This window comes from Cavenderia fasciculata (assembly GCF_000203815.1).
Source record: "Cavenderia fasciculata unplaced genomic scaffold Scf_Dfasci-G-b-205a01.r1-3, whole genome shotgun sequence".
Classification (NCBI taxonomy): domain Eukaryota; phylum Evosea; class Eumycetozoa; order Acytosteliales; family Cavenderiaceae; genus Cavenderia; species Cavenderia fasciculata.
The window spans coordinates 652056-666615 of record NW_004457737.1 but is presented as its reverse complement, the minus strand read 5'-3'; the positions used below and the strand labels follow the sequence as shown (position 1 = coordinate 666615).

Here is a 14560-nt window from a genome sequence, read left to right as displayed (position 1 = left end):
TTTCGGTTGCTTGTTGGCTTATGTTGTTTGGCTTTGGTATATATATATGTTTGTGTGTTGGTGGTGGTGGTGATTAGACAGTTGAACTACCAACGAGAGAGAATGTGATGGTCAAGTTGTTCTTTTGTTTGTTGGCATCATAATCTCAGATACATCCTATCCTCTCTCTCTATCTCGTCTTTATATTATTACTTGTTTTGGTTGTTGTTGTTGAAGGGAAGGTATGATCGGCTATTATTATTGTAGGTTGTTGGGGGGTTTGATGGTGTATATGTTGTTGATGATATTCCAAGCATGATTTCTATTTGTAGGTGTTTAATGATATCATTGATTGATGTCTTTGTTGTTGTTGATAAGATGTGTGTTGCTATACGTTATTGTTGATAATAGTACGTAATCTCATTTAATACAAAGGTATCTCTCTAATAAAAAATGGGTGGAGTGAACTTCACCATCATATCGTATCTTTTGGGGAAGTGTTATAATAAATAAATAATTATTTAATTTATTTAATTTTTCAGGGATTGCCATCTTTCAATCGTGTTGTTGATTGTAATTATTATTATTATTATTATTCATGACAGAGTATTGTGGAGATGCCAAAGGATACTGAATTGACCTGTAAGATGGTCATGGTCCAGTTTAAATGAGACACCTCTATGTGCAAACATGATAGTGTATTCGTCATTCAACTGATCGATCCCCCTTTTCCTCTATAATAAATACATGTATATCAAAGATATATATATTGCGATAATTCATTAATACTTTGCCAAGAACCAGGGTTGATTAGAAACAATTTGATGGATCGAGTGTACATACTTTGGCATTTAGAATGAGAATGTAAGCAAGCATATAAAATGAACTAAAGATAAAGACCCCAGCACTGGCATAGGCAATGTAAGAATTGTCCAGTGAGATGAAGAGCACGATGGCAGATACCACCATAATGGCTAGCATGCTGATAAAGCGACCAAACTCCAACCTTAGAGTGAGAGTTTGATTATAAGAGTTTATGATTGTGGCATACTCTTGTTCACTCAAGGCATTACATAGGTAGGGTGGGAATTTCTCAGAGAAACAACGATACTGTTTTGTATATTGTTCAACATTTCCTCTAATCGTTTTAGTTTGATATCTAATTAGTGGTGGCGGTGATGGTGATACATAAATTTATGACATTAATCTAAATAATTTTGTTTATATTATATATGTCGTTAAATCTTAATACTTGACAACACCCGCACGATGCGTTTTTTTAGTGTTGTTTGGTCCACCATCGCCCATGAATGTAGCCAACAAAAGGTTGGCTCAATTTGATTTCTTGGGTATCAAAGTTTGATGATTCATCATCCAAATTAATATACCATCAACGATACTACTCCAACTCGAAACACCAAAACCGAATATTTCATATCAATAAAATTTGGATTGATGATTTTTACTTTCATCTTCTGGGACTCTCCTCTCTTAATGTTTGCATCAGATGACGATGATGTGAATAGATAGTGGATAGAGTATTTTAAAAGTTTATAATAATCTTAATCTATAACATTACGCACCAACGTTTAAGTGCTGTCATCATCATCATTCGAATGGTGTCATTTGGAAATGGAAATACTCCTTTGGAATGATATGATGATGGAATGCTAATGATAATAACAGATGACCTGTCTTTTGGAATACTAGTGTCTATAGTTTGTTAAAAAATAGTAGTGATAGAATGAGTTGATAATAGATACTATCGAATTTAAGTTTTTGTCAAGCACATCAACACAACACACAACTAATATTGTGTAGATTAATACATCATCACACACAACTCACAACACACACATAACGCATTCCAATCAAATGAATATCGGGCATGGAATTCAATGTTTAAACACATGACACTATCATTTTCCAGATTGTCACTCTACTGATGACAACAACATTCTATCAATGTTGGTTAAACAGGTGTTGTCAACCCCCTCAGTGACTGATGATAATCACAAATGATAGACGACTATAAATACAATTACAATTCATTATTATTTAATATCATCAAATCAACAACAACAACAACAATCAACTAAATATTCAAGTTATCTTTTAAACACACCAAATACTTTAATTATTAAAATGCTTTTCAGTATGTATAACCTATAATAATCATTGTCATTAATTTAAACATTTATTCTAATATTAATTTATTTATTAATTTTCTAGAAACATTATCCAATATTTCATCGATCAATCAATTCTCATCATCGATAGGTCAACAACAATCACAATCAATGAATTCATATGATAATAGTAATAATGGATCACATCAATCAATGATGAATAGCAATCAAACATCTGCATTCTCTCGTCCATATTGGTGCAAATGGTGAATTTGATCAATGATATAATTTTAATTGTACAATTGTAAACACAATCCATCTGACCATCCGACTGACTGACCGAAGAAATCATTAAACCGAGCGTTATTTATTTAAAAACCCCATATTTAAAATAAAATCTATAATTATTATTTATAATTATTTAATCTAAATTTAAATTACTCCATTAATCTTTGGTTTGAAATTTCAATAATGATATCTTGATTATTGTAATTATTATTATTATTATTACTTTCATTCACGTCAGAGTATGACGATGATGATGATTCTAAAGGATACCGAATTGCAAGTAGGTATAGACCCCCAAAACGATCAATTTCTAGTTGAAATGATACACATCGATGTGCAAACATCATCGTGTATTCTTCATTCAACTCACGGATCCCTCTTTTCCTCTATATATAAAATAAATATATACAATAAATATATAAATAATAACTATTAGAAAACAGTACAGTTTGATCAATCGGGATTGTACATACTTTGGCTTCATGAACAAACATGCAAGCCATCATATAAACCATAAAAAATACTAAAACGGCTCCTCCATAAGCAATGACAACGTCAGAATTGAGAGATGGAAAGAGGGCGAACAAGACGGCAGACACAATCAGAATGGCTAGCCCTACTCTGACAAAGTGATTTGGGTCCATCCGTAAGCCTAGAGTCTGATTGTAAGATCTTATGATGGTGACATACTCTTGTTCACTCAAGAGTCGACCTAGATCGGGTGGGAATCTTTCAGAGAAACAACGGTACTGTTTTGTATATTGTTCAACATTTCCTCTAATCGTTTTAGTATGATATCTAATTAGTGGTGGCGGTGATGGCGATGGTGATAGTGATAGTGATGTATATATTGATGATGACATCATCGATCTAAATAAACAATTTTTGTTATGTTAAATACAATATTTATTGTATATGCTGTTGTTGGTGTTGTTGGTGTTGTTGATGTTTCAATCTTTTTAATAGATGAACACCCAACACCAACCACGATGCTCTTAAAAATAGTGTTGTTTTGGTAGCGAGAAATGTTCATTTTGATTATTTGATAGAGAGCTATAAAAATTCATTTAATTATTTTTAATTACTTAAATTTCATAAACAAAAGGTGGTGACGAGACATGAAAATTTAATAGTTTAATACCCCCAAATTTTCAAGAGCATAAAATATAATAATACACGTAATTTATAAAGGGTTCACAATGTGTGACGAGGCAATCAGTTGACCACAAAGCATATATTATTATTAATAATACCCAACTTGATATTGAAATTTATTCATTCATCAATCAATACATTAAATTATTATTATTACTACAACTACTATATAATTAATTATAATACAAACAAAAATAGAATGAAATATAAATTTACAAAAGAAAATTGTCCATTCTCTATGGTTGAAATCTTTCTAGAGGTTTGTATTATTATTATGATTACAATTGTAAACAATGATTGTTCTAATTTCTTTTATATAGAAAGGAGAAACAATAGATATTGAACCACAATCGATGGTTTATCATTCTGGAGGCATCACATTGCAAGCAGTGATGAATGGTGGCGACCAAAATGCTGGCTTCTTTAGACGATTCTTTAATGCAATTGGAAGAAGTTTTTCGAGTGGTGAGAGTTTCTGGGTGACTAGAGTCACATCGTCGATGGGTGGAGGATCCATTGTCATTGCACCACCCACCTTTGGACGTGTATTTGAACTTCCCATACAAGTAGATCACGACCAAGATGGAGAACCTGTAGAATCAACATCATGGTTTATCAATGATGGTGCCTACCTTGCAAGTGACACTCACGTCAATTACAAAATGATCAAACAATCAATCTCCAATTCATTGTTTGGTGTTGGAGGTTGGTGGGTAATGAAAACTATTGCTCAAAGAAATGGTACAATCTTGGCTCATTCATTTGGTGATATCGCTGCTGTTGATCTTGGTAGAGATGATGATGATGATGATGAAGAAAATGATAGATATAATAATAATAATAATGATGATCAAGAAGATTCAGATGATCAAGAAGAATTATACAACAATACACCTGATAAAAAAAGAACAAGTAAAAAATATTCCGTACAATTATTAAATTCATCAACATTGACAAATAGAAACAATCAACAACAAACTCTAGGAAATGAAGAAACAAAAGAAGAAAAAGAAGAACCAAAAAAGAAGAATTCTTATTTAAAAGAATTAATAGTTGATAAAAAACATGTAGTAGCATGGGAATCAAGTTTAGAATATACAATTAAAAGTGGAGGTGGATTACTTGGTGTAAGAGTAGGAGAAGGAATTGTAACTCATTTTACTGGCAAGGGTCGTATCTATATTAGTACCAGAAATCCATCACAATTTTCAAATTCCATACCTCATCCATCTTGTCAAAAATCTCATTCCTAAACAAACAAATAAATAAAACATGTAAAATATTTTTCATATCTATCTATATCTCTGAACAAAAGTAAAAGTACTTTTGAATATTATTATTAATTTATTTATTTCTTTTTAAATTAGAAAGATAAATTCTATTTTGATCAGTTAAATCTTTGTCCCTTCTAGTTAATTGACTCATCAAGTGTTGAGCAATATTGTCCTTTTTATCGTCTCTTGTATCCTTTCTGATGAATTTCTTTAGGTATCTGTAGAGTGGTTCACTCCAACCAATCAAACGTTTTCCTTTACCATAGGTTTCCATGAGTCTAACCTTTTCATCTTGATTGCCATAACGATTAAAGATTCTAAAGAGTGTATCTGAATGAATGGATCCATTTGCTGTTTTGATGTTGGCAATTGGTTCGACAGAATCCAAAAATAGATCGACCAAATGTGCTTGTTTACGTTTGACTAGGACGCTGCAGACTGGACCGATCCACTCTCTCATCGAAGCTTCAGTGTCTAGAGTAATCTTGGCATAATGTTGAATTTCGGCACCAATCAACTCTTGAATCACTACTTCATCATCAATAGCCACCTTGTTGTTGTTGTTGTTGGGGTAACGATTAGCCAACCATAATCTAATTGCTAGATTATACAATCTTTGTAATTGTCTCTTTGGCAGAGGGATTAGATCTGCTGTTTCTTTTGACTCGTCTTTTGTTGGTTTGATATACCATACACCATCTCTTGATTCTAATAGACGTGTAGTCATATCATTATAGAAATTGAGCAAGTATTGTAAATCATTGTAGGTTTGTGAATCATATCTTTGTAATCCAGCCATGATTTGAGCAATCTTGATATTGATTTGATTGTAGGTGGAATTGTTGAGCAAGACTTTTGGTTGGTGTGCTGGGTGTAGTTGATGTTTTGTTTTGCTCTCCATTTCCTCTTGTTGTTGTTCAATATCCTCTTGTACCTTGGTCTTGGGTGTTGCTTCCATCATTTTTTCGAGCAATTTGAGCGTCTCGGTACGGATAAAGGTCTCAGCCTCGTGACTGGCAATCAATTCAGCGATTCGGGCAAAATCGTGGTAGTTTAGACGGACAGGGGTCGACTCCATGAGTGCAACAGCATCTTGGACGTATCTGGCCTTGGTGAGTCCACGGAACAGCATTCTTGGCACCATACTCGACAAGACGACAGTGTTTGATTGACTGTGCTCGAGTATCTCGAGTAAATCTGGTACATCTCCATCTCCTTTGAATAGATAGTTTTGATAGTAACTTGGTTTGAATGCAAGTGTTCTGACGATCGATGGAGTACTGGGTTTCATCAATTCAAAATATTTGGCTCTTGAATCGGTGATAATGTTGACAGCCTCTAAAAACACCGTCCCCGATGGCAGCTTTGATTGACGCGGTGTTGAATAAAACTGTGGACTATTGAGCAACAAGTCTTTGATCTTGGAACTAGCCAATTTCAACTCGCCAATAATCTTTCCAGAGTCTCGTGGCCCCGGTGTATTCAATGCCAACAAACAATCGTTGTACTTTTGAACAAGATTACTTAGTTGTTCTTGGTGTGGATGGGTAGGTGGAAGAGTTCTAGAATTTCTAATACTTGATTCAATTCTATTCATCGATGATTGTTTTGATTTTTTATAACCATTTATAGCAGCTGCATCAACTTGTCTTACAACAATTTGTCCATAATTAGTTGCCAATTGTTGATGTACTAATATTAAATTATTATCTTGTTTTTCTTCTTTTTCTTTTCCTTCATCTTGTTCTTTTTCTTTTGGAGTTGATTTAATTGTATGATAAGTTTGGAAAAGATGAAGTAATGATAATCTTAACTCCCAAGCATTTTCAAGTTCACTGGTATGTGCAAACCAACGTAGGGCGACATTGTAACGATTGAGGTTTAAAAGGGTACGGACAATATGTTGACAGATATTATCTCTCCAGATAAACTTGTGTAATCCTCCAACACTGTCATTGCTGTTGGCAATTTCAAACAGACCTTTCATCAGATCGGCCGATACATTGTCATCCAATACTACAAATGCATCACCCAACAATTTAGTGTTGAATGTATGGTGATGTGATACCTTTACTTTGGTACCTCTTTTGAATTCTGCTCCGACCAAACTAGCAGCGACAGAAGTAGCACCTTCAGCACTGTCATTATAAGAATCCAAGAATGTTTCGATTTCACCCAAAGATGTTTTTGAATTTTCACAGTCATAAATGATCTGATCAATCAACCTCGTTGAAACCACCAATGTAGAGTATGAAAAGATCTTTACCAATAGATCCAATCTTGCATGATACTCTAAACTCTTTACCAACTTCATCACAATCTTTCCATTCTTTAATAATTGTTCAATCTTGCTATAATTATTTTCATAATCTTGAATTTTTGATGAAATGGTAGTTGTATCAGAAGTAGTCGGAGGAGGAGTATTTGTAGTAGTTGTCTTTTTCTTATTATTATTCTTATTAACATTACTAATATTCAAGAGAGGTTCTGCTGTTGTTGTTGTTGTTGTTTTTGTTGTTGTTGTTGTTGTTGTTGAATAATATCTAATGTTTGAGATTGATGATGTATTGTCTAGTATTGATGTTGGTGTACTCGTAGTAGTCTTGAATTGACCAATACGGTTTACACCATATCTAGCAATATTGTTGATGGCTGATGTATACCCATATTTAATTGTATGGTTTAACATCATCATTTTCTTTCTTTCTATCTATCTATCTCTTCAACAAACAATGAAATGACCAGATACTCTAATCTCTCTCTCTGCACGTTTTTGAATATTTAATAACAATTCATCAAAAAAAATTAAGTTAATATTCACAACTTCATCCTCACATTCATTTCAATTCTATATTAATACTTTGCATACTTGTATTTAGAATGGATAGATTTACAAAAGAACCTGGTGAAATAGTTCATTTGAAAGCATCAACAAAGTTTAATAAAGAACAAGGCACTTTGTATTGTACCAACTTGCGTATTGTTTGGGTTCAATTGGGAAAGAATTCTGCTAGTTTACATTTTCATCTATCTGATATTAAGAGTACGTATGTAAACCATAGCTATATGGTATGATTGTTTAGTATTTAGTATATAGTATTGACTATTGTTTCTATTCTCTCTCTTTTTTCTAGCACAATTTATAAGTACAGAACAATCAGTAAAAGCATTACTTAGATTAAGTGTAAAAGAACAAAGAGATTCTATACAGACCAAAGACTTTTTGTTTGAATTTATTCATGGACAAGACGCAAGAAAGGATTTAAATACGTTTAGAGATCGTATAGCACAGGTGGTTAGATTGGTGACACCACCTGCAACACCTGCAACTGCCAAATCGACAACACCTTCTACTACATCTCCCAACTCTATCAAATCTACAGCTGCTTCCAACAATTCTACTGCTGCTGCTGCTGCTGCCGCGGCCGCTGCTGCTGCTCTTGCAGAATCAAAGAAAAAACTAGAGACTTATCGTGGTGGAACCATCACTGAAGACGAGATTAAACAACGTGTATTGCTGTTATCGGCCAATCAAGAGTTGAAACAACTGTTTGACCAATTGGTAGGTGGTGGAGTGATTAGTGAAGCAGACTTTTGGGAGACTAGAAAGACAATGCTTAAAAACGACTCTATTCGTTCGGAAAAGCAACAAGTTGGTATGCCTAGCATGTTGTTGGCCGATGTCAGACCTACAACACACTCTAGTAATGCAGTCACCTATAAATTGACTCCCACCATCATCAAACAAATCTTTATCCAACATCCATCGGTTGAACGTGCCTACAGAGACAATGTACCACACAAATACACTGAACAAGAATTTTGGAAAAAATATGTTCACTCTAAACATTTTCATCGTGATCGTAATCCTGTTCCAAGTAGTGATGATTTATTTTCAAAATATGATACAAATGATGATTCTGGTAAGAACAACAAAGAAAGAAAGAAAGAAAGAAAGAGTTGGAAATATACTTAGTCTTTTTCTATTTTCTTTTAATTTAGTTACAAAATTATTAAAAAAAAAATTAGTTGATATTAATCCATTGGTTGATATATCAAATGATGGAGATGAAGAACAAGTATCAGATGGATATGGAGTATTATTGGATGCAAGTCAAAATCCAGAAAAATTAAAACAATGTCTACCATTGTTGAGACGTTTCAATAGACATAGTTCATTGGTTTTGGGATCAAAAGATATATTGTACAATTCAAATGATATTAATAATAGTGCCAATGCACAAGCAACCACAACCATTGAAGAAAAAGAAAAACAAATTAAAGATAAACAACAAATCATCAAAGAACATGCCTTGTTTGAAGATTTAGAAGAACCTATAGACAAGAGTAACCTAACTAAAAAGTTAAAAATTCAAGATCAAAGACGTTATTTTGAAGGTTTCCAACAAAATGAACAATTTAAAGATTCTCAAGAAAAGAATCATCTTTTAAAAATATTTCAATCAAATATTTCAAATTTTAATTTAAATCATTTTAATTCTGAAGTAAGTAAAAAAATTTATAAATTTTAGAAATAGAAAAAAAAGGAGTAATTATTTATAACCTTTATTTTTAATTTAGTTATTAAATTCATGTCAACCAGTATTGGATGATATAGCACAAGTATCAAGTAGTACAGAAAGACAAACAGAATATTCATTACCAGAATCCAAATTTAAAACAGATTTCCTTTTGAATTTTAGAAAAGCAAATGAATTGCTACGACATTTTTGGGCATCATCTTATACACCTGGCATTGGAAGACCACCAACCAAACAACAAATTGAAAAGAATAATAGATTGGCAAATGAAATTGTCATTCTTTTCGATCGTCTACAAGAAAGAAAGAAAAAATTAACAGATGAAAACAAAACCAATCAAGTCAGTCTTATATCTCCTGTTCAAGATTCACTTAATCGTGCTATTATGAAACATCAAGATATTTCTGGTATTCGACACTAAAAAAATAAATAAATAATAAAATTGTAGTAATAATAAATTATTTTCTTTTTTTTTTAGAAATTATACAAAAATAGTTTTTTTTTTTATTTTCTTTTACAATAGTAATTAATTTAAATTATTCTACACACAACTATTACCATTTATATAAATATTATTATTTTTTAATTTAAACGTTTTTTTTTACTTGGCCTTTGAAGAATTTTTCTTTTGAGAAATCTTCAAGTCATCTTCCTTTTGAACGAGTAACTTTTGGATAGCCTTATTTTCATCATCCAACTTGCTGGCCAAGTGTTTGACTTGTTCGCCAAATGGTAAACCAGAGACTTCGTCGATGATTTGGTCGTCGAGTGTGGAGCCAGAGGCAGAGCTCTCGATGGCGAGCTTTTGCCACTTGAGGAGACCTTGGACGTGTTGGTCGAGATGCTTACGCAACAAACCGAGACCTTGGGCTTCGGCAGCAGCGCGTTGACGGTCGGCCTCGACTTGGGCCTCGAGACGGTTCTTGGCGTCGGTGGCTTCGGCCAAGGCGAGTTCGAGCAAAGCTTTGTCCTTTTCAGTCTTGGCGAGACGGTTTTCAAGCTCGAGACGGGCCAATTTTTCCAATTCCAAATTCTTGAGAACTTCGTCGAGTTTGGCTTCCAGTTCACGGAGATGGTGTTCACGTGAGGCGGCTTCACCTTCGAGCGAGGCGAGCAAGCTCTTGAGCTCTTCCTTTTGCTTGATGAGCAATTCACGAGACATCTTTTCATTTTCGAGTGATGATTGGAGACCGGCGAGACGCGAGGCAATGGCCGACTTGCTCTCTTCGAGACGCTCCTTTTCTTCCTTGGCACGGTAGGCGTGGAAGAAAAGCGAGGTGTAGAGGACGAGTGAACGCTCGTCGGTGGTGCCACGCATGACCTCTTCGGCCTCGAGTAACTTGGGCACACCCAAGTTCTTTTCGGCATAGTCAAAGGCGGCGTTGAGACGGGCGACTGGGTCGAGCTTCTCAAGCTCGGCATAACTGAATTGAGATGGCTCAAACTTGTGGGCCAATGCCAAATAGGCAAGACCGTCTCTAAACGACTTGCCAAAGGTTGTCACGTTGACACCGTTGTACCCGTTGGTAGTGTTCTTGGTCCAGAGCAACAAACCTTCCTCTGATGACTTGTCTCCTTCTGAAATGACTGCAATACGATATTTACGATACAATGTCCATAAAAATCCAAGAATCATCTTTTTATTATGATCAACAAAGTCTAACAAAAAAAAAAATAAACAAAAAAAAAGTTAATAAGCCAAGTATATGAATAAAGTGATGGATGAAGAGATAGATATAGATAGAGTATATAATCTATCTATCTCTATCTCTGATTGATTCTATTTGATTGATTGATTACATACCTTCAGCACCAATACCTTGAACTTTAATCTTTAAATCTTCATCGAGGAATTTAAGAGCCAAAGCAATATTTTGAATCATATTAATACGGGCCTTTGGCTCGTAATCAAACTTCTTGTTGAACTTCTTGGCCGATACCAACTCGAGGAAAAAGATGAGCTTGACACCATCGCTAAGGTCTTTGGCTACATCTGCAATCTTTTCACCTCTTCTATCCAATACTGAGTTGACCCAGGCGGTGAAAGCCTTTTCTTGTACTATTTCCCAATCTTTGCCTGCCATTATATTCTCTCTAATGTCTAATGTCTATGTCTCTGTAAATAAATAAATATATATATAAAAGTATGTAAAATAAATAAATAAAAATAAAGTGATAAGAGAGTCTGTCTGTGATGATGTTGATGAGAGGTCAGCGGGCAACTGCACTAAAAAAAATTATTTGAAAATTTCCCCACCCATTTTTTTTTTAGACATCACCTCTTGTTGAAAGAAAAACATCAATTCTGATAATCGACACTTTCGCTTGAAGCGCGGACGTACATTATAATCACACGGTGATAATAACCTAAACATTAAGACACAAGAAACCAGACAAGACAAAGACAGACATTACCTTAAAACTTTTTTCTATCCTATACAGTCTTTTGATCACAGAGAGAGAGATGAGCAAATTTAGATTAGACATTTTAAAAGAATAATTTTTTAAAGGATGATTTGGGGGGGATGGTTCGGAGGAGAGGAGAGTTGTTTTTTTTTGAATGAATTATTGTTGTGTTGGGGGTGCTACTACTCAAACTAGGTACATATATTTGGAGATTTATTACATGTTATTATTATTATTATTTAATATTATTATTTAATTAATTATGTGATTGATTTATTCATCATCACTATCATTGGCAATCATATCACTATGGAAATTTGAGTTATTTGATTTTCTTGGTGGAGCTGCTGGTTTTGGCTTTTTGACACCTCCTTGATCGCTGCCACTTCCACTTCCAGCAGCCTCTTCATCATTATCATCTTCATCTTCATCGGCATAATCACTCTTGCTAAATGCGTGTGCCAAAACTGCTTGATTGAGGAGTGCATGCATATCGGTAGACTTTGTGAGTCCAATCACCTTTTGTTTGGCATTGTTGGTTATGTTTGGATCGGCACCCTTCTCAATGAGCAAGGTGGCAATTTCAATTTGATTGTACCATACTGCCTTGTGGAGGGCTGTCTCGCCAGCCTTGTTTTGTATGTTTGGGTTGGCACCCAACTCTAATAAATACTTGCTGATATCATAGTGTCCAAACGTGGCACTATAGTGAAGTGGCGTATTGCCAAGTGCATCTGTCAAACTGGCATTGAAAGCATTCTTCTTGACTCTTTGTTCATGAAACTCTTGTAACATCGAAATATGATTCCTATAGGAGTAATAATAGGAAAACAAACACCAAATGAATGAATGAAAGGTTAATATCTCTACATCACTTGTATCTCTACATCATCATTCATCATCATATCTCTTTCTATTTCTATCTTTACTTTTTAGCAGCAGCAAAGATGATTTCATCTTCGAAATAGTCTTCTTCTGTCATTTCTCTTTCTTTCTTTCTTTCTCTCTTTTAGGAGGGTTTTATATAATACAACAACAATGATAAATAAATAAATAAATAAATAGGTGTGGACGTAACCAATACAAATACAACAAACTACACTAACTACAATGTTGTCCTTTTCATCAAAACTAGTTTAGTGGCTTGGTCAATTCTTGATTAAAATGAAATTTTTTTTTTCTGCTGTCTTTGGATTAAAAATTATCATAATAGTGTGACGATGATGATCATCCCGTATGGGTGATGGATGTACTAGTATTAGTATTAGTTTCATATTTTTTTATTTAACTGTATCATTCATTATCTGTTTGTTTGTACTTTCTTCTTTAACTAATGGATAGATAGATATAGATAGATCGTTCGATATCTATCATCTGGTGAGCCAAGAAGAGAGATGAGCTCTCAAAAGGAAAATATCTTTTCAAACCAAGAGAATTTTGTTTTTGTTTTTTTTTTTTTTTTATCAGACGATGATCATACTTCCCCTTTTGATCCTCGTGTTTCTCTGTGTGTTGCGCAATCAGATTAAAGATAAAAAGATAGATAGATTAGATAAACAGAAAGGAACTACCAATCCCATCATTCCCGAATCATCATCCATCTCCTCCTCCCTCATCTTTTCATCATTATATTTAAAAAACACAGACGACGACTACCCTTTATTTTATTATCCATTTTTGTTGGTAGGTTAACAATTATATTTATATTTATATATAATAAATCTTTCGTTTTTGATTCATCAACAACACAACAACAACAACAACAACAACAACAACAACAACAAACAAAATAGTTTGGTAAAAAAGTAGACAGTCAATCAATCAAACTCAGTGGTAGTAGTCATGGAATAGAATAGAATGATGATGATGATCACACCATCATCCCATTCACGACTACGACGTCGGGCAGGTCAGACAACAACAACAACAACAACATCCAACCAACCATAGCGATAGTTATATCATCAAGATAGCAATCCAATTTGGAAACCAAACCAAACCCAACAACTATATAAAAAACGATCGATCTATATAGAATGTACAGGAACTTCATGTCATACAACAACAACCAAAACGACCCCATTCATCACACACAACCCCAACACCCTCGTCACACCCGAGATGGTATTCGTTTAAACCACCCACATTCATCTTTGACATGCAGCCAAGAGAGCGGGCAACACACATGTTTGCAAAAATCTTATGATTTTGAAACATTTAGTTTGAAGTCAAAAGGTTGAAGGAAAGGGTTTGATGTTGTTGATGTCAAACCTCCGAGGGTGAGGCTCCTCTTGCAATACAGCAGACATAGAGCTCGATTAAAATGATCGATTCTCTCTTGATCATCATCATCATCATCATATGAATGTGTAGTGTCATTTTTAAACAACAACAACAACAACGACGAACAATCCAACATCATTTAACTCTTTAAAACATATACATACAAACATTCCAATACATATCTATCTATCTTGTTGTATAAATTATATAATCTACCACCACCTGTCACCTCCCCCTTCATTCATCCTTTGTAAATTAATCTAATAGATCTGTTTTTTTTTTGTTTAATTAAACAATTACCCAACACAAATAATAATAATTAATAATTAATAATAATAATAGCTTGCTTCAACTTTACTTAGTTTTCGTTTCATTTTTTTAAAAGTTGTTGTTCTTTGTTGTTGTTCATTTCATTTTTTTTGTTTGGAAATAATATTAATATTAATATTTCCCTTATTTTCCCAACACAATTTTGTAGTATTAATTAAAAAGAAAAAAGAAAAAG

General features: G+C 33.8%; 8 protein-coding genes across 8 annotated transcripts; 3 read left to right on the top strand and 5 right to left on the bottom strand.

Moving 5' to 3' along the window:
- Window positions 1–534: 534 nt before the first annotated feature.
- On the bottom strand, window positions 535–2031 carry DFA_02973 (uncharacterized protein; the record flags this gene model as incomplete). Its single annotated transcript, XM_004362523.1, has 4 exons — window positions 535–609; window positions 823–1089; window positions 1368–1540; window positions 2019–2031. The coding sequence occupies 4 exons, from the start codon at window positions 2029–2031 to the stop codon at window positions 535–537; spliced, it is 528 nt and encodes a 175-aa protein (XP_004362580.1).
- Window positions 2032–2124: 93 nt separating this feature from the next.
- Window positions 2125–2378, top strand: DFA_02972 (uncharacterized protein; the record flags this gene model as incomplete). The annotated part of the gene is made up of 2 exons (XM_004362522.1): window positions 2125–2134; window positions 2212–2378. The coding sequence occupies 2 exons, from the start codon at window positions 2125–2127 to the stop codon at window positions 2376–2378; spliced, it is 177 nt and encodes a 58-aa protein (XP_004362579.1).
- A 167-nt stretch (window positions 2379–2545) lies between these two features.
- On the bottom strand, window positions 2546–3675 carry DFA_02971 (uncharacterized protein; the record flags this gene model as incomplete). The annotated part of the gene is made up of 3 exons (XM_004362521.1): window positions 2546–2782; window positions 2870–3266; window positions 3650–3675. 3 exons carry the CDS (start codon window positions 3673–3675, stop codon window positions 2546–2548), a joined length of 660 nt encoding a protein of 219 aa, XP_004362578.1.
- A 75-nt stretch (window positions 3676–3750) lies between these two features.
- Window positions 3751–4804, top strand: DFA_02970 (uncharacterized protein; the record flags this gene model as incomplete). The annotated part of the gene is made up of 2 exons (XM_004362520.1): window positions 3751–3810; window positions 3872–4804. 2 exons carry the CDS (start codon window positions 3751–3753, stop codon window positions 4802–4804), a joined length of 993 nt encoding a protein of 330 aa, XP_004362577.1.
- Window positions 4805–4895: 91 nt separating this feature from the next.
- On the bottom strand, window positions 4896–7520 carry DFA_02969 (uncharacterized protein; the record flags this gene model as incomplete). Its single annotated transcript, XM_004362519.1, has 1 exon — window positions 4896–7520. The coding sequence occupies one exon, from the start codon at window positions 7518–7520 to the stop codon at window positions 4896–4898; it is 2625 nt and encodes an 874-aa protein (XP_004362576.1).
- Window positions 7521–7705: 185 nt separating this feature from the next.
- On the top strand, window positions 7706–9787 carry gtf2h1 (general transcription factor IIH component; the record flags this gene model as incomplete). The annotated part of the gene is made up of 4 exons (XM_004362518.1): window positions 7706–7868; window positions 7960–8748; window positions 8828–9330; window positions 9407–9787. 4 exons carry the CDS (start codon window positions 7706–7708, stop codon window positions 9785–9787), a joined length of 1836 nt encoding a protein of 611 aa, XP_004362575.1.
- A 180-nt stretch (window positions 9788–9967) lies between these two features.
- On the bottom strand, window positions 9968–11450 carry ctxA (actin bundling protein; the record flags this gene model as incomplete). The annotated part of the gene is made up of 2 exons (XM_004362517.1): window positions 9968–11025; window positions 11171–11450. The coding sequence occupies 2 exons, from the start codon at window positions 11448–11450 to the stop codon at window positions 9968–9970; spliced, it is 1338 nt and encodes a 445-aa protein (XP_004362574.1).
- Window positions 11451–12045: 595 nt separating this feature from the next.
- On the bottom strand, window positions 12046–12754 carry DFA_02966 (uncharacterized protein; the record flags this gene model as incomplete). Its single annotated transcript, XM_004362516.1, has 2 exons — window positions 12046–12580; window positions 12702–12754. 2 exons carry the CDS (start codon window positions 12752–12754, stop codon window positions 12046–12048), a joined length of 588 nt encoding a protein of 195 aa, XP_004362573.1.
- Window positions 12755–14560: the final 1806 nt, after the last annotated feature.